The following is a 26,933-nucleotide window of genomic DNA, read 5'->3' on the forward strand; positions in this document are numbered from 1 at the left end:
TTCAGATGCTTTAAACTATTATACCCACCTTTCACAACTACATAATAAAGGACATCAATCGGATTTAATGCTTAAATGCAAGATTCAGGATCCACTATACTATACAAGTTTGGTCAGAATATTTATGGTCTGTTCATTATATGTTAGAATTTATGACTAATTGGCTGCCATCAAAACAAGTCTGTTAAACCCACTCAATTATTGAGAAATTTGATTCCCGGTGTTTTATTAATTAGAATCAGCAGATGAACTAGTTCCAGTTCAGAGGAAAAATAAGCTTAAATCTAGTAATAGTAGAGTGGAGGAGTGGCCTAGTGGCTAGAGCACTGGTCTTGCAATCCAGAGGTGGCCGATTCAAATCCCACTGCTGCTCCTTGTGATCTTGTGCAAGTCACTTAACCCTCCATTGCCTCAGGTACAAACTTAGATTGTGAGCTCTCCTGGGACAGAGAAATATCCAGTGTACCTGAATGTAACTCACCTTGAGCTACTACTGAAAAAGGTGTGAGCAAAATCTAAATATGTGAGAATCTACATGGAATGTTGCTAGTGGAGGAGTAGCCTAGTGGTTAGTGCAGTGGAACATGGAATGTTGCTACTATTTGAGATTCTACGTGGAATGTTAATGTTGCTAATACACTAGCAACATTCCATGTAGAAGCTTGCCCTTGCAGCTCAGCAACGCGGCCGCATTGCTGATCTGCAAGAGCAAGCTTCTAGATGGAATGCTGCTAGTGGAGGAGTGGCTAGAGGTTAGAGCATCGGTCTTGAACTCCAGAGGTGCTTGGTTCAAATCCCACTGCTGCTCCTTGTGATCTTGTGCAAGTCACTTAACCCTCCATTGCCTCAGGTACAAACTTAGATTGTGAGCCCTCCTGGGACAGAGAAATACCCAGTGTACCTGAATGTAACTCACCTTGAGCTACTACTGAAAAAGGTGTGAGCAAAATCTAAAATAAATAAAATAATAGTTAAATCCAGATTTGTTAAAACTGTTGTAAATTAGAACATATGGGGGGGGGGGGGGGGGGGGGGGGAACTTCCAATGACTTATCCAGACTTAACTGGAAAAAGGCAGTATCCAGATTATTAGCAGAAGCTAGGAGTAATTTTTACTCCAGTATAATCTGAATTGATGTTACAAATAGTAGGTGACTGTTCAGTCTTGTTGCCTCTTACAAATACACAAAATGTTACAGCTACCGTATTTTTCGGACTATAAGACACTTTTTTTTCCCCCCAAATTTGGGAGGAAAATGGGGGGGTGCGTCTTGTAGTCCGAAGGTAGAGATTTAGCAGGCCGCCCGCCCTCCCTCCGAGTTCGGGATCGCCCTCCCTAGGGTTACCTCCCCTCCCCCCGGCCCTGTCACCACCTCTCCCCTTACTCACGCGATCTTCCCTGGTGGTCCAGTGACGTTGGGGCAGGAAAGAGCCCCTTCTTTCCTGCCCAGCGCGCTGCTCTGCATCCTCCTGTATGCTGCCTGTGACGGTCTCGGCAAGATTCAAAATGGCCACCGAGAATTGAAGTCTCGCGAGGCCACTTCAATTCTCGGAGGCCATTTTGAATCTCGCCGAGACCGTTACAGGCAGCATACAGGAGGATGCAGAGCAGTGCGCTGGGCAGGAAAGAGGGGGCTCTTTCCTGCCCCGACGTCACTAGACCACCAGGGAAGATCGCGTGAGTAAGGGGAGAGGTGGTGACAGGGCCAGGGGGAGGGCGATTCCAAACTTGGAGGGAGGGATTCGGACAAGACGCACCGGAGCACCTAGGTTTTAGAGGAGGGAAAAAGTGCGTCTTATAGTCCGAATTTTTTTTCTATTTCCCTCCTCTAAAACCTAGGTGCGTCTTATGGTCCGGTGCGTCTTATAGTCCGAAAAATACGGTAACTCTAATGTCAATCTCCTATGGCTAACCAATTGGCTGACTATTTTCAGTCTAAAATCCAAGTTATTAGATCCCATTTTCCAGATAGTACAACTGGGATCAATTTTTCTTTAAATCATTACAATAGTGACATTATTCCAAGAGATCAAATCTGTACAAATAATGACTGTATTACATTATTTAGTAAATATGCAGACTCCCACTATCAATTAGCTGTCTTTAATATAAATGATGAACATAGTTCTTTAGAATTTAAACAAATGATCTTTGGTTATGTAAAGCATTAAAATTTGGGAAATTTTCCATCGCATTGAGAAAAAAATATTTTTATAAAGGATCCTATGGAAGCACTGCATATTGTATCAAATTATAAACCAATGTTATCTTCACCATTTTTTTTGTGAAAATAATGGAAGGGTTTGGCTGAACACCTGTTACATTATCTAGGTCTATGTGATATTTTACGTATTTTTCTCAGTCTGGATTTTGATCTTTATGTAGTACAGAGACAGACGTAGAATCTTTTATTAGGTAATATTAAAACTATAATTGCTGAAGGAGGAAAGTGTTGATTTTGCAGTTTGGTCTTTCTAGTGTATTTGATCTGGTTGACCACAATCTTTATACAGCTCTTAGTCTAGGTATAACAGGAAGAGTGTCTGTTTTGGCTTAAGGGTTTTCTACATAGAACTTGTCAGAATGCACAATACTTTTTCAGAGTCCTGAAATAATATCTTGTGGTATGCCGCAAGGTTCCCCTCTGTCTCTGATCTTATTCGCTATCTTTTTACATTCATTAGGCTATGGTCTAGAAAATGCTAATTTTCAATTATTTATATACATGGACAGATTTTGGATGATGTGGTGAACTAAAAAAAAAATCTAGGTGAACCTGGAAAACAGACTGGACCAAATTAACAAGTTAGAGTGATAAATCACCTAGACCAGATGGTATATACCCCAGGGTACTGAAAACTCGAATATGAAATTGCTGATCTGCTGTTAGTCATCTGTAACCTGAAGTTAAAATCGTCCATAGTACTTGAAGACTGGAGGGTGGCCAATGTAACACTGATCTTTAAAAAGGGTTGCGGGGTGATTGGGAAATTACAGACTGGTAAACCTGACTTCAGTTCTGGGCAAAATAGTGGAAACTATAATAAAGAATTAAATTATAGAACACATACAGACAAACGTGGTTTAATGGGACAGAGTCGGCATGGGTTCACCCAAGGTAAGTCTTGCGTTTATCCACACGTTGAAACAAATTGGTAAGCCAATTGATTTTCAGAAAGCTTTGAACAAGTTCTTATGAAACTCCTGAGAATTAAAAAGTCATGGAATAAGTGGCAATGTCCTTCTGTGGATTAAGAATTGGTTATTGGACAGAAAACTGAGAGTGTAGGGTTAAATGGTCATGTTTCTCAATGGAGGAGGGTGAATGTAGAGTGCCGTAAGGATCTGTTCTGGGACTGGTGCTATTTAACTTATTTATTCATGATATGGAAATTGGAACAAGTGAGTTGGTTAAATTTGCAGATGACACAAAACTATTCAAAGTTCTCCAAACACATATGGACTATGAAAAATTGCAGGGAGACACTAGGAAACTGGAAGACTGGGCATCCAGATGGCAAATGAAATTTAATGTGGACAAATGCAAAATGATGTACACTGGAAAGAATAATCTGAATCATACTTACCTGATGCGAAGATTCATATTAGGAGTCAGCACTCAAGAAAAGGTCTTAGTGTCATTGTAGACAAGATGCTGAATTTGCCCAGTGTGCATTAGCAGTCAAGAAAGCAAACAGAATGCTAGGAACAATTAGGAAAAGGATAAGTAAGTAAGACCAAGAATATTATAATGCCTCTATTTCTCCATGGTGCAACCTCACCTTGATTATTGCATTCAGTTCTGGTCACCTCTTGGGCTCTTCAGCTTGGAAAAAGAGATGGCTGGTGTGTGTGTGGGGGGGGGGGGGGGGGGGGAGATATGACTGAGGTTTACAAAATCCTGAGTGATATAGAATGAGCAAAAGTGAATCAATTTTTCACTGTTTTCCAGAAAAGTACAAAGACCAGGGAACAGTCAATGAAATTCCATGGAAATACTTTTACAACAAATAGGAGGAAATATTTTTTCATTTAAAGAATAGTTAAGCTCTGGAACTCGTTGTGGAGGATGCGCAAACAGCGGTTAGCATATCTGGGTTTAAAAGAAAAGGTTTGAACAAGACCTTTGAGGAAAGGTCCATACTGTGTTGTTGAGGTAGACATGGGGGAAGCCACTGCTTTCCCTGGGATTAGTAGCATGGAATGTTTCTACTATTTGGGTTTCTGCCAGGTACTTGTAACCTAGATTGGTCAATGTTGGAAGCAGGATACTGGGCTAAATGGATCATTGGTCTGACCCAGTATGGCTAGTTTCATGTTATTTACAGTGGTTATTCCTATTATAACTTTGCTTTGTTTAGTTTAAAATTGGATAATTCAATTTAGATTAAAATTGAACAAAAACATTTCTATTCATGGGAGAACCTGGTACTGTGAATTATGATCATACCTTAAATATAACGGGCATTGACTATACCATTTTAAGGGGATTTTATTTGATTGCAAGCTTTCTTTGGAACCCCATATTAATTTCTTGAAAACTTTTTTTTTCTTTTGATAAAGTTAAAATTAAAGTTAAAATATATTTGCAAGCTAAGAACATCATTTCCATCTGCTGGTAGAAGCATTATTGCTACCCCAAATGGACTATTGTAATATTTATTTAGATTGCAGGTTTTTTTGTTTTTCAATAAAAAGCTAGGACAAACTATAAAGAATATGGCAGTAAGCTCACCTTTCTAACAAAAGGTGATTAGAATTACCCCATTTCTAATTAAATTACACTGGCTTCCAATAGAGGCAAGAATAATTTTAAAATTGTATTATATATTTAAAATTGTAACTGGAAATGCACTTTTATCTGTATTCTTTATTATGAGACAGATCTCCACTTAACTTTCTCAAACCTAGATGGAAAAAACATAGAAGATGGCTTAATGCCACTTTTGCTTATCAAGCTGCAAAAAATTGGAAAACTTTACCTTCTTACATTACATTATTAACTACAGGCTGTTTGGGATATCTTAAACATTGGGCAAAAAACTCCATTACCCGGACTACTGTTCAAATCTCAAGGTTCTACACACAATTTAAGCAATATTTAAGCGTTATTTGCGTGCTCCTGTTCAACAACACACAGAATAGTGAGTAGCACTTAGCTTATGATTTAAATCGGCACTCTTCTATATCCGTTCGATGGGGACTGCCGTTTCACCTAGAAACATGGCTTCATCCGGAACGAAGTGCTCTCTTGTGATGTTGAGAATTCAAGGTGGAGGCATAAGTTTAAAGATGGCGCTTAAATATTGCTTAAATTGTGTGTAGAACCTTGAGATTTGAACAGTAGTCCGGGTAATGGAGTTTTTTGCCCAATGATAGAACCGCTGCGTGAGTTATTTCTTAAAACTTTGTATAACCTCGCACTAAACCACCAGTATTATACTAGTGGTTTCTGAGGGCTTTTTCTCCATTTTACCCAATGAGTATTGCGACCAATAATTAATATTGGCTGGAGCTGTTTATCTGGTATTAGGTTACATATTTTACCCCAGCCACGCTGCATTTGTTCTGTGCAGTTTCCATATCTTAAACATGCCTATTTCAGAAATATGTGTTAAGTAACTAAAATAAAGTTTTTTAAACGTTTGATTCTAATTTCACATATGATGTAATTCTAGATGGTGGTTCCATATCTCACTTAAACCTCTGTGAACAACACTCGTGAGATTTTTGCGGTATGTAAATACCAAGTATAATGTAATTCACAATACTGTACAGCAGTGGTTCCCAAAACTGGTCCTGGAGGCACCCCAACCAGTCAGGTTTTCAGGGTATCCACAAGGAATATTTACAAGAGATTTTTGCATGCAGTGGAGGCAATGCATGTAAATCTCTTCATGAATATTCATTGTGGGTATCCTGAAAACCAGACTGACTGGTGAACCACCGCCATAGGGGATTTCCATGTTTAGCTGTAACTAGACTATTTTGGTCAGAAGCAACAGAGAGCTCTTTTGGAATCTGGTACTTCTGCAACCTGAGCCTTGCCACCAGGAATGGAGGAATAGCCTAGTAGCACAGTGGATAGAGAACTAAGGAATCCAGGTTTCACATCCCACTGATCCTCCTTGTAGCGCTGGGTAAGTTACTTAACCCTCCATGGGCTCTGGTACACACAGGGCCATTTTTGAAAGAGGACGCCCATCTTTTGACATAAATCGGAAGATGGTCGTCCAAATCGGTATAATCGAAAGTTGATTTTGGACGTCCCCAACTGCTTTCCGTCGCAGGGACGGCCAAAGTTCACAGGGGTGTGTCGGAGGCATAATAAAAAAAAAACAAGGATGTCCCTGACAAACACTTGGATGACTTTACCTGGTCGTGCTTTTCTTACAACCAAATCACAAAAAGGTGCCTGAAATGACCAGATGACCACCGGAGGGAATCAGGGATGACCTCCCATTACTCCCCCAGTGGTCACTAACCCCCTCCCACCCTCAAAAAAACATCTTTAAAAATGTCCTGCCAGCCTCAGATGTCATACTCGGGTCCATCACAGCAGTATGCAGGTCCCTGGAGCAGTTTTAGTGGGTACTGCAGTGCACTTCAGGCAGGTGGACCCAGGCCCATCCCCCTCCTTACCTGTTACATTTGTGGAGGAAACAGCGAGCTCTCCAAAACCCACCACAAACCCACTGTACCCACATCTAAGTGCCCCTCTTCACCCATTAGGGCTGTGGTGGTATTGTACAGTTGTGGGTAGTGGGTTTTGGGGGGCTCAGCACACAAGGTAAGGGAGCTATGTTCCTGGGAGCAATTTCTGAAGTCCACTGCAGTGCCCCCTAGGGTGCCCGGTTGGTGTCCTGGCATGTCGGGGGGGGGGGGGGGGGGGGGGGGGAAACCAGTGCACTAGAAATGCTGGCTCCTCCCATGACCAAATGGCTTGCATTTGGTCGTTTCTGAGATGGACATTCTTGGATTCCATTATCGCTGAAAATCAGAAACGACCAAGTCTAGGGATGACCAAATCTAGGGATGACCAGATTTCAGGATTTGGACGTCCCTGACCGTATTATCGAAACAAAAAATGGACGTCCATCTTGTTTCAAAAATACGGGTTTCCCCGCCCCTGGATGGGGACGTTTTGCGAAGACGTCTAAATAATAACTTTGGACATCCCTTTCAAAAATGCTCTCTTAGTCAGGTACCCTAGGTACATCCTTGTTCTCAGACAACTTAAAATGTAACTACCCTTGAACTACTAATAGAAGAGTGAGCTTATCTTAATAAAAATAAAATAAAATACAATTTTGCAATAGATAGCTGCCCTCTAACTCTTCCTTCCCCCACCTCCTTTTGCAGAGACTTAACACTGCTGCCTCAGCAACTCTATTAGATTTTTTTTTTGTTACATTTGTACCCTGTGCTTTCCCACTCATGGCAGGCTCAATGCGGCTTACATGGGGCAATGGAGGGTTAAGTGACTTGCCCAGAGTCACAAGGAGCTGCCTGTGCCTGAAGTGGGAATCAAACTCAGTTCCTCAGTTCCCCAGGACCAAAGTCCACCACTCTAACCACTAGGCCACTCCTCCACTGTTGGTGCTATTTGAGATTCTACATGGAATGTTGCTATTCCACTAGCAACATTCCATGTAGAAGTCGGCCCTTGCAGATCACCAATGTGGCCGCGCAGGCTTCTACATGGAATGTTGCTAGTGGAATAGCAACATTCCATGTAGAATCTCCAATAGTAGCAACATTCCAAGTAGAATCTCAAACAGTAGCAACAGAATCTCCAATAGTAGCAACATTCCATGTAGAATCTCCAATAGTATCTTTTATTTTTGTTACATTTGTACCCTGCGCTTTCCCACTCATGGCAGGCTCAATGCGGCTTACACAGGGCAATGGAGGGTTAAGTGACTTGCCCAGAGTCACAAAGATCATAAGTTGGTTTGGGGGCATGGATTGCAGATCTGCTTTAGGAAGTTGGAGCATAGTCACTGAGTCATTCTGGCTATGTGCCAGGAATATTATACACATAAGATTTCCCTTCCATTTGATCACAAAGGTTTTGCTGGAAGATGGGATTCAGCTTTGAAATATTCATTAAAGGCTATTCTGATGAGACTTCAAGGGGCTGCCAAAGAAAGGTCTGAGTTACAGTGTAAGTAGCAACTACTGCCTAACCCAAAGTGGACGGTGTACTGAGAGTTTGTGAATACCTTAGGATGGTCTGTTTGTATTAGCACAATTAACACTCCTTTAAGTCCTAAAATTTAAATCTTGAGAGAGGACCACTCCTAAATGATTTCATTCAGAAACTGGTGGCACCTCCTTGAGCAGCAGTAATATCAACAAACAATTTCCATTAATTGATGTTCAGTCTGTCACCTGATCATGGTGTTTTGGCCCATTCTTCTATATGGAACAGTTTTCAACTCTTGACGTATTGGGGGCTTCCTTCCATGAAGGGCTCACTTCAAATCTTGATGCTTTTCAGTAGAGTTGAGGTCAGAGCTTTGACTTGGAAAGCTCAGAATGCACAATGGCTTTTTGTTAGTATCCGTAGTAGTAGGGTTATCTTGCAACGTGACTCACTTTTGGCTCTGCTTCAGATCCAGCTCACAAGTGAATGGCCTGACTTTCACCTCAACAATTTTCTGATAATGAAGCAGAATTTATGGCTCTATTAAAGCTGGCAAGCAGTCTGGATCCCAGTGTCGCTAAGCAGCCCCAAAACATATTTATTTACAGATTCTTGATATACTGCAGATGGCTACTCTTGTGGCGTTTTACGTGGTTTACAATACAAAAATATTCAGGCAGCAGGAAAAGAGAAGAGAGGGAGGGGGAAGAGGTGAGGAGAGAGGAAGTCAGCGAAAGGCCATCTTGGCAAAAGATGTATCTTTAACCAGAGATTTGAATTTGATGAAGTTTCGATATGGGAAGGAATGTGTTCCAGAGCTTTGGTCCAAGATAACCGAAAGCAGTTTCCCAGGAAATGTTTAAGCTGAGGGTGGAGGAAGATGGAGAAGCCCACTGTTGGGATGAGTGGAGAGGTACATAGAAAAATCTTTTTTTTTTAACTGGGCTGAGAAGTACTGATCTAGAGGTAAAAATTGATCATTAGAGTCCTTAGACAACCCCACCACAGAAGAATTCTAATTGTGAATGCCAGAATGCAGGACAGCTCAATACAAACAGTCACCACTATTCTTTGACAGGATGAGGTTCTTAGTTTTGAAAGCAGTATTAGGCAAAAACCAGTGGGCTCAGCCCACCTGGCAGCAGCATGTATCTGATGTGGATGGCAGAGCTCCTTCCCCTGCCCTGCAGGGGTTCAAACATCTCAACTAACTAACCAACCCCCCTCCCTCCCTGTACCTGGTAAACACTTGAGTTCCTCACCAGCAGCGACTTATATCTGTTGATCGTGCTGGCTATAAGCTTTCCCTCCTGATGTAACAATTCTGTTTTCGCATAGGCAGGACCAGGAAGTTACGTCAGAGGGAAGGCTCATGGCCAGCACAAGGAGTGGGTATGAGTTGCTGCTGGTAAGGGGGTTGGTTGAGGGACACTGGAACCCCTGAGGTGAGAGGGAGAGAGACTCCAATGCCAACTCACTTTGGGCTCAGGACCACCCAAAATTGGGTGTCAAGCTATGCCATTGGCTCATGTGTCCAAGTAACATTCTTCAGAAGTCTTGTGAGTCATCACAGATGCTCTTTGTCAAGCTTAAGGTGGGCAGCAATTTTTAACAAAACAGTGGGTCCTTCCTAGCTAACCTCCCCATAAAACACAATTGCAGTGTTGATGCGTTGATCCTTATATCAGTTACAGCAAGAGGCCTGCAGATATTTAGTCTGGGTTCGTATGTGACTCTGGTTTTCTACTGGTGATCTTGGCAGGATGACCATAACCTGGGAAGAGTCACTAGTCTGCAATTTTTTCAGTTGTAGACTGATAGTGGATGAATGATGTTCTAATATATAGAAAGTATGAACTCTTTTATAACAAGTTGCTGTGCTCAGTTATCCTTGAGCACTGAAGTTACCTGGCTGTTAATTTTAGTACAGGATATGACACTTCAGATATGCATTCTTGGTTCATTAGAGGAGTATTGCCTTTTTGTGGCAAGTTGTCTTGCATACTGGCATTCACAATTAGAATTCTTTTCATATCTTTGATGGCAAAATTGTCTGGGGACTTCTCCCCCCCCCCCCCCCCCCCAATGTTTTTCTCCTAGACTTCTCCACCCGGTCCTTGGGATACATCCAGCCAGCTAGGTTTTCAGGGTCTACCAAATATGCATGAGAGATTTGTATGTAGATATATTTTTATACATATTCATGGTAGAGATCCTGAAACCTGACTGACTAGATACATCCTAAGGACTGGGTTGAGAATCTTTGCCCTAGATGCTGAATGGCAGAAGCATAAAATAGATCCTCTGAGTCTTATGTGGTATAAAGGTGGGGCTAGCCCAGGCTGCCAGAAATTAGTGCCTGCAATGGGACTCTAGTAGAGACACCCCACCCAAGCCAAGAAGCTGCTGCTGTAGATTTTAGGGCTAAACATGGACTGCTGTGTGGCTGTCCATCTCTCTAGGCCAGGGGTTCTGAACCCAGTCCACAGGACACACCTACCAGTCAGGTTTTCAGGATACCCACAATGAATATGCATGAGATTGGATTTGCATTCCCTAGCTCAATTGAATGCACAATTTCTTATGCATGCAAATCTTGAAAACCTGACTAGCTGGATGTGTCTCAAGGGCTGGCCCTACTCTAGGCCCTGTACATTTGCACCCTTGGGTAGGGGAAGGAGAGTTCAAAACAAGGCATTTAGCTACAAAAAGATCCAGTGGCGTACAAGATCTGAGGCAGCATGGTTTTAACAAAGGAAAATTGTCACATCTGGCTTTCTTTGACTGGGTGACCAGAGGACTGGATAAGAGGGCACATGCTAGATGTGGTCTATTTGGACTACAGCAAAGCCTTTGACATGGTTCCTCATTGGAGGCTTGTGAACAAATTGAACGGACTGAAATTAGGAGCCATAGTGATGAACTGGATTAGAAACTTGTTAACAGACATCAAGAGTGTGGTAGTGAATGGAATGTCCAAAGGGAGTGGACAACATCAGATTTGATCTAAAAAGATTAGAAGAATGGTCTGTTTGGCAGCTAAAATTTAATGCAAAGAAGTGTACAGTGATGCATGTGGGGTGCAGAGACCCAAGAGTTGTATTTGCTAGGGGGTGAGAGGTTGATCAGCACAGACCAGGAGAGGGACTTTGGGGTCATGGTGTCGGAAGATCTTAAGGCAGCAAAACAATGTGGCAAGGATGCTAGGCTGCATAGAGAGGGGCATATCCAGTAGAAGAAAGGTGTTAATGCCTCTACAAGTGATTAGTGAGGCCCCATTTGGAGTATTAAGCTTTTTGGAGGCCATATCTTGCTAAGGACATCAAAAGGTATATGAGGAAGAGACTTGAAAACCTCAATATGTATACCCTAGAGTAGGGGTTCCCAACCCAGTCCTCAGGACACACACCTAGCCAGTCAAGTTTTCAGGATATCCATAATGAATATGCATGAGATTGATTTGGATACAAAAGAGGATTTATTGTGGATATCCTGAAAACCTGGCTGGGTGTGTCCTGAGGACAGGGTTGAGAACTACTGCACTAGAGGAAAGGAGGTATGGGGATGATACGGATGTTTTACATTTAAAACATATTAATATGCAAACTAATCTTTTAGAGATGGTGCAGTGGTAGAACTAGAGGTCATGAGTTGAGGTTGCAGAATGGAAGACTTGGGAGCAATGTCAAGAAATACTTTTTCACAAAAAGGGTGATGAATGCCCTTCCGCAAGGAGATTGTAAAAAAACCAAAATGATACAGAATTCGAGAGTGTATGGGATAAACACACAGAACTTGTTCACTATATAGAAAAAAAGGTGGAATCCAATTAAAGCAAAACTTAAATGACCTTTATAACTGGAGTTGAGCTTTGATGGCAGCTTTAGAGGTTGGGAAGTAAGACCAATGCCGGGCTGATTTCTGCAGTCTGGGTTCCATAAATGGTAAAAACGGATCAGGATCAAGGCTGGAGTGGGAAGTAGGACTGGTGCCGGGGCAGACCTCTACAGTGTGTGCCCCAAAATTAGCAGGGAGAGACAGATTTGAAGTATACCGATGTTTAATCATGAAAAAATGGAACCTGTGCAGAGTGCCAGATTCAACTTTGGCCACTCTATTAGACTGGATGGGTCATGTAGGTCTTTATCTGCGGACATTTACTATGTTACTATAGCGCTCATTTTCAAAGCACACAGATGTCTCAATGTCAGTCCGTCTGCTGAAAACCTCCCAATTGCGATTTTTGGAATAGCAGAATTTGGGCATCCTACACTGTTCTTCCAAATAGCAAGGGGGTGTGTTTTGGACTAGGGAGGGCCCAAAGATAGGATGTCTCAACAGTGATAATTGAATGGGGAGAAACATCCAAACCTAAAAAGGTTGTCTTTATTTAGACCGATTTTGGTCATGACCCAATTTAAATGCCTGTACCCTGCAACAAAATGAAACCAAAGCTCGTAATGGACATATAATAACTCTTCCTCTCTATGATTCCCTAATGTGTCTGTACACACGAACCTTATTCTACCACATTACTGTATTTCTTCATACCAGAATTGGCGAACGCCTTTACGGTACTATGTAAGCCACATTGAGCCTGCAAATAGATGGGAAAATGTGGGATACAAATGTAACAAATAAATAAAATATCCGGGATACAGAAATGTTCTCTGAGCAGCTGACCACTGGAGGGATAAAGGCGTGATTCCTCATGAAAGTGAAACCTGAAAGGAATACCAGGCTGTAAGACAGCATTAAGTATTATGGGCATACTGGACAAAGCAGAAAGCAGTTCTGAAGGGTAGCCTAGAGGTCAGTGCAGTGGACTATTAACCAAGGTGGGGATACAGGTTCAATTCCCACTTCAGCTTTTTTTTTCCCCCCTTTATACTCTGAGCCCTCCAGATACACATCTATTGTACCTAAATATTTTGACACCTGCAAGCCTGAAGGCTATTAAGGTGGTGTACTGTAATATTTCCCTGTTTCTTGAGGGCTCGGCATTTTAAAATTAAGAGTTGTGGGGAGAATATCAACTTTGATAACCTGGTTTACAATCCATTGCAATGACCACTAGGCTGCCCTTCTCCTCCGCAAGGAGGTCTGTGGCTATTTCTGAAAAAATGCTAACACAGACATCTTTGTCATTAGATGGATGTTAATCATAATTTTGATGTTTTCAGTTTGTAAAATTGAGTGTTTGATATTGCTCATGTATTTTCAAACTAGAAAGCCTGATATATTTCCTGTTAAAAAAATGGCTGACACATGGATGTTTTCTTTGGATGTTATGAGCAGGACATCCTAATTCTAACTTGGATGTCATTTGGAAAATGCCCCTCCCCTCCACATGGGCTGCAGCCTTTCTAGTCTGTTTCAAAAGCACTAAAGCTTTTTTTTTTTTTTTTTGTTAATATTCTGTAAACATTTGGCTCAGGAGGATTATCAAACCAAATATCTGTTACATACTTTGCAGTCTTCAGTGATTTTCTGGTCATTCTCACAAAATCTATTGTAATTCTTATGTGTTGTTCCCAGTAATTTTATGGTTAGTTTTATGTAAATCACTTTGGTCTTTTCTGGGAATCAGCAAATTGTAAGCATTGAGATTAGATTAAAAAACAAAACAAGATTTTCTACAGCCTCCCCCTTACATTCTATATAATAAGCCAAAAATCATGCATTCATTTGGTATGTAACTTCCACCCTACAATGGCAAGTATGGGCGTAAGTGCTCTTAACCACTGTACCATTACTTAGAGCGCTTAAGTGTCCAAGCATGTAATTGCAAGCGGAGTGTTCATGCAGGAGGGGCATGTTAGATTTTATAGCTGTGGGTGCTATTGATATTTACATGAGTTAAAAGGTGGGTCATTCCGTTTCAAGTGGTCTGGTGGTCCCTGTGCGACCATCACGCATTTCGATTAAATTTTCTGTGAACATTCATACGTGTCCCAATGAGCATTGGTAAAGTTTTACGTTCTCAAAGGGAAATGGAGAACAGATGCCATCTTTTGTAAAATTTTCTGTAATATTTATTAGAAAAAAAAAGTAATGGCTTTAATGGTAAGATCACACTAACCCCAGATTCTATACAGTGTTCCTAGAGTTGCACGCTATTCCGTGCATAAATCTAGGCATATTTTATAACTACGTGCGTACATTGTTATATCAAGCTAAGTGTTGTTAACAGCTCTTAACAAGCAATAATGAGCACACTAACTGTCAAAAATTAGAATTTAGCGTGTGTACCTTGCTAAGCGTATTCTGTAATGTACTGTGCCTAAATTCTAATGCGCACAGGCAAAAAGGGGCGTGGAAATGGGCATTTTGTGGGCATTCCGAAACCTATTAATGTTATAAAATATGGGCCAGTGCACACAAATCTATGTGCAGGGATTTACACCAGCTTTTCAGAGCCATAACCAGTCTGAGGTACTACCTTCTCTTTTGCAAGGCACTAAAAATGCATCTGTTTGCACAAATATTTCTACAAGACCTATGTAGGACTATAACCCCTGCAAGCATGCAAACGTGGATTCTGGTTGGACCCATTCTTTTGTACCTTTCTATGTAAAGTGTCTTTTCTTTCTTGCACTAATTTCTAATTTCTCTCTCTCTCTCTCTCTCTCTCTCTCTCTCTCTCTCTCTCTCCCCCCCTCCCCCCCCCCCCCCCCCCCCCCCCCCTCTCTCTCTCTCTCTCTCTCTCTCTCTCCCTCCCCCCTCTCTCTCTCTCTCTCTCCCTCCCCCCCTCTCTCCCTCTCTCTCTCTCTCCTCCCTCTCTCCCCCCCCCCCCCACACACACACATTGAGCCTGCATGTTTGTGGGGTATAAATAAATGGTCGTGCGTACACTGTCACATTAACTACACCTAAGCGTATTCTAAATACCACATATAAGTTTAGAAAATTTAGAAAATGCTTAGGCATAATTGCCTAGCACTCGTTAATTTTAGGCGCCATATATAGAATCGGGGCCTAAGTACTTCCATTAGAAAATGGACAAGCCATGAAAGGTTTTACCAAAAAGCCACTTCCCCCAACCCCAGTAGATATCAAAAATGTAAGAGGTAAAAAGTGTCTGGTTGTGAAAAGACTATGAAATTATACATTTCCCAAGTCTATACACATGCATTTCCATATTTGTAAATATACTTAATTTTTTAAAATTAAGTATAATGTATTTAGCAGTCTAGTTCATCAGGTGTTTGCAGTATATGAACTGTATCCTTAGAAATCATAGCTATTTTCAGTGTATACATGATAGGAACATGGGTGGACCATGGATAATGTTACAAGCAATGTATGCAGTTTATGGGATACTATTGGTTGCGTGCGCAGGATGTCACATTTTTAAGCAGGTGCATTTACATCTGCAATTGGCATGGCATAAGCAAGGTGCAGCTAAATGTTGGTGTATAATTTCTGGCTTATGCCAGTATTCAATAATAGATTTCGCATGCAGATTTGCTGGTACGGAATATTAGCACACAGATTTTTGGCACCTAACTTTTTAGAACTCTTGACTCCTTCAATTCCAAAGTGGCCTTTTTTCACTAAGCCATAGTAACAACAACAACAACAACAAAAAAAAAAAGTGGCCTGCGTTAGTTTTGATGCGTGAAGTTGGCATGTGCTGGGCCACTTTTTACCATGGCAGGAAAGGCCTTTTTAAAAACGGGGGCAGTAAATGGCCATGCGCTAATATTAAATTAGCATGTGGCTATTTACTGCCTGACTCTTACTGCCACATATTTAGTAATCGGTAAAGGCTCACGTTCTAACCCTGTGGTAATCGAGCAGTGTGCAGCAATGTGGCTGCGCTGCAATTACTGCTGGGAATGCCCCCCCCCCCCCAGTAGAAAATAGGAAATTGTATTTACCACGGAAAAACTGCATGCGCCAACTTTGGAACTACCGCCAGGCTCTTGTGCTACCCTGGCGGTAGGGCCGATTTGCCACACTCTACCCATGCGGTAGCCCTATGACACCTTCTGTAAAAGGGCCCCTAGGTTTAATTTGCTTTGAGGTAAGTTTTTTTTTTTTTTTTTTTTTTTTTAGCATGCTGATTTGTTGAGAAATCAGAGGCTGATGTACTGTTTTTGCTTCAATGCAAGCGCAGACCAGAGAGTGAATTTAAACTTGATGCAACACCTATTTGCATGTGGATTAACTGCCACAGGGATCAGTTTGTCAACATTTTTGTAAATAGTATTGCAGAAGGGCCATTGAGAGGTTTGCCTCTTTGCAGAGAGTGGTAAAATCTGTGCACAGTAGACACTTGGAAGGTACAGGATTACATCAGGCGACAGCTGGTGGAACTCAAACTATATTAAACACAAGCACCACTAAATAAATAAGTAAACCCTGCAGGGAGAGAATTATGAGGGGTAAACTTTTTTTGTGCACCAAAGTGTGGTCTGAAGTTGATCATATCTTAGAGTACTCAGGCTGGTAGATGTGACAATGGCAAAAGTCGGAAGGGTGTTTGGAGACACAGGAAAAAGAATGAGCAGCAGGAAAACAAGGTTGTGTCGGAGACGTCATCTGGAGTACAGACAGTGTACAGTGCTGGAGACCGCACCTTCACAAAGATATAAATAAGATGGAGTCGGTCCAGAGGGCAGCTACTAAAATGGTCAGTGGTCTTTATCATAAAGCATATGAGGACAGAATTAAAGATTCCAACATATGCACTGGAGGAAAGGTAGGATGAAAGCTGTGGAATGTAGGGCTGCTAAGATAAATGAAAAAGGATAGACCCGGGTTTAATCTAAGGAAATACTTCTTTTAGAGAAGGCGGCAGATGCACAGAATGGCCTCCCCCTGGAAATGCTGGAATCAGGACCAGCCAGAAGATCTCTATGGTACGCTTTTTGTGTGTGTGTGTGTTTGATAACACCCAGCACGCACTTTGGCATTTACTCTCATGCCACTTTTAGCATACATTTTAACTTTTGCTTTTTTTTGCATGGCCTCTGAATGAGTTATCTATATATATAAAACTCACCCTCAACGTTCTATTGTCTGACGTTACTGAAGCCAAGGTTCGTAAGTTCGAAGGTCTGAAGCCACGAAAATCAGTCTCGGGGCCCCACCCTCGCGTCAAACGTTATGGCGTTGAGGGCGGGAGCAATTCACTCACATCGACGGCGGCCAGGGCGACGCAATGGGCCACCCACTGACGGCGAAGGTGCGTTGGGTGGGAGGGCCAGAGTCACACATCGACGGCGGCCACGGCGGCGCAATGCCATCACTAACAACGAAGGTGCATTGGGTGGGGGGGGGGCCCACAGGAAAGCCTTGCTAGCGCCCGTTTCATTGGCTCCAGAAACGGGCCTTTTTTTACTAGTAGAATATAAAAATTTCCAAGTAGTTACAAGTTGAGGCCCGAGGGTGCTGGATCCCAGCCCTAGTTCCAGCTGAGCTGAAGGCCAGAGGAACAGTAGGGTGGAGCTTAAAGAACAGAAAAAAAATAATTGCTGATTTTTCAAAGGTCTTACCGCCCCCCCCCCTAGAACTGTTCCACATTAGCTAAAAATATTTGCCAAAAAGTTTGAACCTTTTTATTTGAATATCTAGAGGTAGCTCAATCATCCCAAAGTTGGTGAAAAAATTAATTTATTAACAAAAATGCAGGAACACATTTTGTTTCATGAATCAGTTATGCAACATAGTGAAAACATTTGGCACAGGAGTCTATAATGTAGCAATGCTGTAGAAAAGCAACAAAATTAGGGTAGTCCTGCCAGTGTCAGTTTCTTGGTATCTGGAGTCAAGTGTTCTTCTGTAAAACAAAAGAAAATAAGATAACCTGTATTACCCTTTTCATCTAGCTTTCAAACGCAATACCTTCAGTTCAGAAATGAGCGAATGATGACGCACAAGAATGTATATGTGAAACATGAAAGCATTCCAATGACAAGCCTCATGGGGGAAAGTGGGGGGGTGGAGGGAGAGATGGATGGCTGATCGGAAGGTGATCAAGCAGTATAATTTTAGGGTTTATAATGTGATAAAGATTTGGGTTTCCTATCGCATTATAAACCCTAAAATTATATTGCTTTGTCACGCTCTGACTAGCCATCCATTTCTCCCTGTTTCTCACCCCTATCCCCCACTCCTGCCTTTCCCCATGACCTGTTAACTAGAATGCTTTCATGTTTCACATAATCTAATGTCGTAACTTGTTCATTTCGGATCTGAAGTTATTGCTTTCAAAAGCTTATCAAAATATGTATTAAGTCCAATAACTCGGGTATTTTATTTTATTTCTACTTTATATTAGTATGAGGATAAACCTGGTGGTGCTACTCAATTTGCAGTAAGAACTTGTGACTCGACTTTTTTGTCATGAGGCTGCTGTATTTTTCAATGAGAGCAATGCCACATTTCATCGTAATCATTTCACCACTGTAAATGGGATGCATTCAGGCTCATTTTCAAAGCACTTAGCCTCCCAAAGTTCCATAGAAACCTATGGAACTTAGCCTCCCAAAGTGCTTTGAAAATATGCCTCATTGTCTCCACTGCCTGCTGGACGTCCTTGTCACTTCCACATGTTTGGGTTTGCATCGAGAAATGCAATAATGGCTTACATCATCAGCTGATGACTGAGCGGTGATTTGATTTAAGCATACTGGGTGACGTGATGGGAGTTGCATGTTCAGTTTGTTCCACCGTAGCTTGCAAAATACTGACAGCCTAATTTGGTTTCACAGCTGCCCATATTCAAGAATGCCTTATGTGGGATTGCTGAATTACTATTTGATGCCTTCAGAATATACATGTTGAGTTGCTCGTAACTGTTCACCAATTTAACTGTTTGAAGTGTTTCTTTATATACACAAACAAAATTTAGAGGTAAGAAGGTCATTTTTGCAAACTTCAAAGATAAGCTTCAGCTTAAGGAGCAGGAGAAAACAGCTGCCTTCCACCAAAAAAAAACAAAAAATTCAGTACATTTTGGAAACTTTGTTTGTTTTTTTTAAACTAAGCTGCGGTAACTATTTTAGTGCGCACTAAACGCTAGACATGCCCATAGGAATATGTGGGCAGATCTAACGTTAAGACATTTGGGGCTCCTTTACTAAGTGGCGCTACCGATTCAGTGGCGCACCGAATGCGAAGAAGCCCATTCAATTCCCATGGGTTTCTTTGCATTCCGTGCATGCTAATCGGTAGCACCAGTTTGTAAAAGGAGCCCTTGCTTATCTTTAGTAGTGCAACCTGTCATTTCTGTGTATTTGTATCACCACACCACCACTTGTAGTGCAAATACAGTTTCGGTTGCACAGGACTTGAATGAGTAGTAGCCTATACTGTGCATGATAGAAATGTGTGTTTTGGGTGGTGGGAGGAGGGTAAAAAAAAAAGGTATAACTTTTTTTTTTTTTTCCTTTCAATTTCTGCTGTAGGTAAAATGCAGGCTCCAGGCTCTTATCAGTCTATTCCAGCTGGATACCCCACTGCAACAGCTCCTCCTTCATACGAAGAAGCGACAGTCCCCCAATATGGCCCTGCTCCTGGATCAGGCATGAAGAATATGGGTGACCCTGCATATAATGCACAACCCATGCCTATGCCTATGCCTGTACCTGTAGCCAATGCTGGTAAGATTTAAAAAAAAAATTGTTTTTTTTTAAGCAGTTTGACTGCTTCTGTGGTTTTGGAACTTCAGAATTATTATTTTTAAATACTTAGCCCATGAATTTACATTAGTAATCAGTTCCAGATATAGTAGGTATTTTTCTGTCTCCAGAGACCCTACATTCTAATTTTGTATCTAAGGCAAGAGGGTGAAACGACTTGCCCAAGGTGATCAGGAGCATCAGCTGGAGAAATGGGGAAATAAGATTTGAACTCGGGCCTTCCATCCTGCTGCTCTAACCTGTAGGCTACTCCTTTGTCTCCTACATACTCATTAGGAATGTGTGACTTGCATACTCTATCCTTGGGACACACTGAGTCAGTCAGGTTTTCAGGAAATCCACAATAAACATGCATGAAATTTGCATGCACTTCCTCCATTGTATGCAAATCACATGCATATTTTTGGGTTCTGGCTAGGGGTGTCCAAGGAAAATCCACTTTCTTGATATGAATGCTTACCATGCTAAAATTTATTAGATTTTTTTTTTTTTTTAGTTACATTTGTACCCCGTGCTTTCCCACTCATGGCAGGCTCAATGCGGCTTACATGGGGCAATGGAGGGTTAAGTGACTTGCCCAGAGTCACAAGGAGCTGCCTGTGCCTGAAGTGGGAATCGAACTCAGTTCCTCAGTTCCCCAGGACCAAAGTCCACCACCCTAACCACTAGACCACTCCTCCACTGTTGCTACTATTTGAGATTCTACATGGAATGTTCCTATTCCAACATTCCATGTAGAAGTCGGCCCTTGCAGATCACCAATGTGGCCGCGCAGGCTTCTGCTTCTGTGAGTCTGACGTCCTGCACGTACGTGCAGGACGTCAGACTCACAGAAACAGAAGCCTGCGCAGCCTTCTACATGGAATGTTGCTAGTGGAATAGAACATTCCATGTAGAATCTCCAATAGTAGCAACATTCCATGTAGAATCTCCAATAGTAGCAACATTCCACCTAGAATCTCCAATAGTAGCAACATTCCATGTAGAATCTCCAATAGTATCCATTTTATTTTAGTTACAATTGTACCCCGCGCTTTCCCACTCATGGCAGGCTCAATGCGGCTTACATGGGGCAATGGAGGGTTAAGTGACTTGCCCAGAGTCACAAGGAGCTGCCTGTGCCTGAAGTGGGAATCGAGCTCAGTTTCTCAGTTTGACAGGACCAGAGTCCACCACCCTAACCACTAGGCCACTCCTCCACTGTTGCTACTATTTGAGATTCTACATGGAATGTTCCTATTCCAACATTCCATGTAGAAGTCGGCCCTTGCAGATCACCAATGTGGCCGCGCAGGCTTCTGCTTCTGTGAGTCTGACGTCCTGCACGTACGTGCAGGACGTCAGACTCACAGAAACAGAAGCCTGCGCAGCCTTCTACATGGAATGTTGCTAATGGAATAGCAACATTCCATGTAGAATCTCCAATAGTAGCAACATTCCATGTAGAATCTCCAATAGTATCTATTTTATTTTTGTTACATTTGTACCCTGCGCTTTCCCACTCATGGCAGGCTCAATGCGGCTTACATGGGGCAATGGAGGGTTAAGTGACTTGCCCAGAGTCACAAGGAGCTGCCTGTGCCTGAAGTGGGAATCGAGCTCATTCTCAGTTTGACAACACCAGAGTCCACCACCCTAACCACTAGGCCACTCCTGATTAAAGCAGAACTCTGAAGCGAATGTGATTTATGCATCAAAGCACATTTGCAGGTTTCCTTTTGAAGTTTGTACTTCACAGAATTCACAATGGGTATTTTGGGGGTTTTTATTTTGTTCTGCAGTAAGTGGGGGATTATATTTAAATTCCATTTGCTTTACCTTCACGCTGAGCTTTTCTCTTGTTTTGACCAGTTACTGTTCAGACTGTATTCGTGCAGCAACCAGTATCGTTTTATGACCGGCCTGTTCAGATGACCTGCCCTTCCTGCCATGAAATGATAGTGACCCATCTATCATATAATGCAGGAGCACTGACCTGGCTATCCTGTGGGGGCCTCTGCATATTAGGGTGAGTTGTAGAATGCTATAAACTTTTTTTTTTTTTTTTTTTTTCCTTCCCATTTTTTGCAACTTTCTTCAGTCCATGCCTCTCCCATTTTATTTATGAACTTCAATACTTAAAAATGCTAGGAACACTTATGCATCCCTCCTTTGTCCAGCCTGTGAGAGAAGTACCGTCTCGTAGAAGACCAACCTATGACATACCAACTTTAGTGCAAAAGGAATTTTTGAACATCGCAGGTGTCATGTTTTTGTACGCTCCCTCCCTCCTGTGTCCCAGGCATACAATAGTCAATGCAATCTCTTGCCTTGACAGTCTTGTCAGGCACTGAAGAAAATCTACTATAATAAAACTCACCCTCAACGTTCTGAGGACACTAACGTCAGTGAAGCCAAGCCCTGACTTCCTTCAAAAAGGTTCGAAGGTTCGTGGTGGTGAAGCCACCAAAATCGCTCTGGGCCCCGCCCTCGAGGGCGGAGCAATGGCAGAACAACGAAGGGGTTGGCAGGGAGGGAGGTGGGAAATCGCTCCAGGCCCCGCCCTCGCGTCAAATGTCATGACGTTGGGGGCGGAGCAATGGCAGAACAACGAAGGGGTTGGCCAGGGAGGGAGGGAGGGGGTGTTGGCTACGAAAACCTTGCTAGCGCCCGTTTCATTTGCTCAGAAACGGGCCTCTTTTACTAGTAGAATATAAATGACCAAACATCTGACTTTTGGGGTTTTTTTCAGCATACTGTCTTAATCATATTCCTGGGCATTAAATAAGTTTCCCTTGTGACAGAAAGGAGACTGTGCAAGATGAGCACCTCTTTACTACTACTACTACTACTATTTAGCATTTCTATAGCGCTACAAGGCATACAAGAAAGGCAGTCCCTGCTCAAAGAGCTTACAATCTAATAGACAAAAACTAAAGTAAGCAAATCAACTCAATTATTGTGTACAGGAAGGAGGAGGGTAGGTGGAGGCAGGTGGTTACGAGTCAAAAGCAATGTTAAAGAGGTGGGCTTTCAGTCTAGATTTAAAGGTGGCCAAGGATGGGGCAAGACGTAGGGGCCCAGGAAGTTTATTCCAGGCGTAGGGTGCAGCGAGACAGAAGGCGTGAAGTCTGGAGTTGGCAGTAGTGGAGAAGGGAACAGATAAGAAGGATTTATCCATGGAGCGGAGTGCATGGGAAGGGGTGTAGGGAAGGACGAGTGTGGAGAGATACTGGGGAGCAGCAGAGTGAGTACATTTATAGGTTAGTAGAAGAAGTTTGAACAGGATGCGAAAACGGATAGGGAGCCAGTGAAGGGTCTTGAGGAGAGGGGTAGTATGAGTAAAGCGACCCTGGCGGAAGACGAGACAAGATAAAGGAATTGTGCATTAGACATTCAGTCACTAAGACTGAACAAACGTTACCACAAAGGTTTCTGGATGGGTGTTTGATATTACAGACCCATCATGTGGTGATTTTGAGGAAGTGGTTTCTATACAGGAAGAAGCCTGCAGGGTCTGATGGCTTGTGATTTGAAATTGAGCTAAAATCTAGCACCTTTTTATAGAATGTCCTGATGGGTCTGTAAATCCTGGCGGATACTTTTTTAATTTTGTGGGCAAAGTATGCAGCAAAATCATTGCAGTTCAGTTTAGACAGGGCAGACTGGTTCTGTTGTGGGGGTTGCAGTAGGCTGTTTACTATACTGAACCACTGCTTGGCTGAATTGGCAGCCTATGCAGTGCATTAAGAGAACTATTGCTTTTCGGTTGCTGTTAAGGCTTGGCGGTACTTTGTCGTGTTCTTCCTACACAGTTTAGCCAGTCTTCATCCAGGCGAGATTTACACAGTCTCTTTTCCAGTTTCCGTCCTTAGCGTTTTAAGGCATTTTTATGTGTGAAGGTCCATTTTTCGGAGAGAATTGTGTTAGGATATGCAAAGTCCCCTTCCCCCTTTGTATTTTATGAAAGGTTCCGCCAGATACAGAGCCTTTGTAAAATAGCTAGATGAACACTGGCAAAAGGTATTTGCTGTATCATCTAAATGGTTTGTATTTTTTAAAAAGCTGCACATGGTAAGAGTCTCGCTGTCCCTCGAATGTGCATGGGAGTAGCTTTTTAAAATCGCTGCCCCATTTGTCCATGCAACTTCTCCCCCATCTATATAGCTTTGCAGTTCCTGACTGTAACACCCTCACCCTCTGTTCTTATGGGGGGGTCCCTGGTGGTCTAGGGGGAACAAGAATGATGCCTAGTTGCTCCTCTGTTTGGCTACAGGTTCAAAATGGCAGCTTTGAACTCTCAGCAGTAATCATATGGTAGTACCATCAAGGGTTAAGATGCCAAAAGCTTAACCCCCTAGCAGAAGTACCATGAGACCCATGCTAGGGGGTTAAAGCTTCTGTTGTTAAACTGGAACCAAATGGAGTAGGAGCAATTAGGCATGGCTCATGTACATAGTAGCTTCTCTTAACAAGCAAAGCCTTTTGTAGAATACAGAGGGAGTTTTACACATCTGAATACCTCAATCCTCCTCTTCACAACCTAGTTAAAGGGGGCCTTCACATAACTATACAGTGTATATTTAGGGGACCTTTTACTAAAGCTTTGCACATGCTAAATGCTAAGAAGCAATCGGCTTCTTAGCATTTAGCGTGTACTAAGCTGCAGTAAAAGGACCCCTTAATCTTTCCTCTGCTTGTGCTCAAGGATTCCATTTGTTTTAATTCTAAGAAAATGTATTCATCTTAACTTTTTAGGTGTGCGTTCGGATGCTGTTTGATTCCTTTCTGCGTTGATGCCCTCCAGGATGTGGATCATTATTGCCCAAACTGTAAAGCACTGCTTGGCACCTACAAACGTCTATAGACCTCTGTCAGATGTTCTCTGAGAATGTTAGATTTCTTTTTTTTTTTTTTTTCTAGCACCTTTTCAAGCCATTTCTGAACCTCGCAAAGATGTCAGCGATGCCACACTCAAAGGCTGAATATAAATTTGGATTTAAAAACTGTAGGCAGGCAAAAAGTAAAATTTTGTATCCGTTCTGAGCCCAGAATTTTATTGTATTTTCAAGAATATTTTTGCAAATGTCAATTTTTCATAATCTTGTATAGTAAATGCAGGTTGCAATAATGTCTAGCTTGTTAAGGGAAGATTGCAATTCATTTTGTTTAAAAAGTGTATTGGAAAATATTTTCATATTCAGAGTGCCTTCTTTTTTTCCCCCCCTAAATTTCAGGATTTGGGGTTGTAAAGTTTTTATGCACCAAAATGGGTACCTTTCTGGATACACTGGGTGTTGTAGTTTTACCTTTTTAAGAAAGGTGGTTCGATTTTTCATTATTTTATATGAAATCATCTTTTATTGAAGTTTTCAGATATAACCGTTGTACTGAAAAAGAAAAGATTATAAACCGGAAAAGCAGCAACAACAAAAATTGCAAGTTTTATCCCAGAGTATCATCCCCACCTCCCCTCACCCCTTACCCCCTCAACACTAAATCCATCTTATAAGGAGCAAATTTCAACATGGTATCTAACTTCACAAATTGAGTAACAAAACTGTGCAAGTGAGTCCGTAATTTTATAAAATGATTTTTTTTTCTTATCTGCTTCTCCCCTGACATATTCCATTTCGAATCAAATGATACATTTGATTTTTGCCATTGTGCCAGTGTGGGAGGTTCTGGACATATCCATTGTAATAGAATGTAAAGTTTTGCAGTTAAAGACTTTCTGTACAAATGAAGCAGATTAAATTGTATCCAATCCGAGAGACATGATTTTTGCGCTGTTAGGAAGGGATTGTCCCACACAGTTCTTCTTATATGGACACTATCCTAAACATTCCAGGATAACATGTCCACCAGCAATGCCAATAAGTATCCTCTGCATTCCCACATCTGACAATTACCAGTTCATCCCTCCCTAATTCTACTGATCCAGCTTGATTTCCTTATTTAAGCTTTTTTTATTTTTTATTTTTATTAAAAGGCTATCTTAGAGGTACATAACATGAACAGCAGTGATTACTGCATACTAGAGCCAGGTGTACTGAAATAGGGTTATCAATTTCATGATGCCAAATTTCACTCCCAGTTGTGAAAGTAACCTTTTTGTCAGCTCATCTGGTGGATAAAGCTTGCATAAACATGCATTATTAGGTCAGTTGACATTTCATGGAGATGCTGGTCTCTTATTTATCATGGTAACGTTTTAATGGTAAAACAGCATGGGAAAGCAAAACTTGGGTGTAGTTTTTCCTTATTGAACCTTTTTATGGTAATTTGCCTCTATTCCAACTTTGTGTTCACTCTGTGATGACACAAAATCTCATCTGAAATGTTTAAGTAGTTTAATGGTTGTAAGTTGCTTTTTGTATTATCGTGGTAACCTTTTGCAAGACAGTGGGAATCGATTGGCCTAACTAAGCTTCCTTTTGTTCTCCAATACAAACAATAGCACTGGCAAACACGTCAGCCAGGTTTTTATAATGCATATTCAGTGTACTTTCTCTTGTAAACATTTTATTATATTTCTACTAGTTAAACAGCAGCCTTTTAGAATCCTGATACAGCTTCCATGAGTGCTGAACGTTGAGCTGGTGTTTAAAATGTAGGTGTTCTAGTTTTATTGTTGTAATTATCTGTTAACATAAACTTAAAAATAAAATTGAAAGGAAAAAGTGGTAGTATGGCGCAGTGAGGAGTCATCCTACCTGTTGGATTTTGGGAAGGCTGCGTATCTGATGCCTTGAAGCTGTGAGGGTGCAAGAGCTTTTGTGATGGTTGATCTTGGAGACTTCTATACCCTGGATTAGCAAGAGATCCATTGAGGCATATTTTCAAAGCACTTAGCCTTCCAAAGTTCCATACGTTTCTGTGGAACTTTGGAAGGCTAAGTGCTTTGAAAATATGCCTCACAGTCTACTGGGTTCGCCGTCTGGAGAGAGTTTTATAAAGAGGAGATGATAAACAAATTCAATTGCCTTTTATATGAATGCTGTTACCTTCTGGGGATTGTATTCTGAATATCTTTTTTTATGAAGGAAAGAACTGACCTCTGTTCTTCGGGAAATGCATGTGAGAATTGTAATACGTTAACTTCAGTGTGACTACTGGGCGGGGGGGGGGGGGGGGGGTCCACTGATTGCCA

At 41.8% G+C, this 26,933-nt stretch overlaps 1 protein-coding gene across 1 annotated transcript in view; it reads left to right on the forward strand.

Annotated features, from left to right (window-relative positions):
* Positions 1-25,787, forward strand: part of LOC115476446 (lipopolysaccharide-induced tumor necrosis factor-alpha factor homolog) — a 48,828-nt gene extending 23,041 nt beyond the window's left edge. The window contains exons 2-4 of the mRNA XM_030212822.1: positions 19,568-19,762; positions 21,653-21,809; positions 24,539-25,787. Coding sequence (XP_030068682.1) covers positions 19,573-19,762; positions 21,653-21,809; positions 24,539-24,647 — 456 coding nt within the window. The 5' untranslated portion in view covers positions 19,568-19,572 and the 3' untranslated portion in view covers positions 24,648-25,787. The remainder of the gene's footprint in view (positions 1-19,567; positions 19,763-21,652; positions 21,810-24,538) is intronic.
* Positions 25,788-26,933: the final 1,146 nt, after the last annotated feature.

Source organism: Microcaecilia unicolor, chromosome 8 (genome assembly GCF_901765095.1).
Source record: "Microcaecilia unicolor chromosome 8, aMicUni1.1, whole genome shotgun sequence".
Lineage (NCBI taxonomy): Eukaryota > Metazoa > Chordata > Amphibia > Gymnophiona > Siphonopidae > Microcaecilia > Microcaecilia unicolor.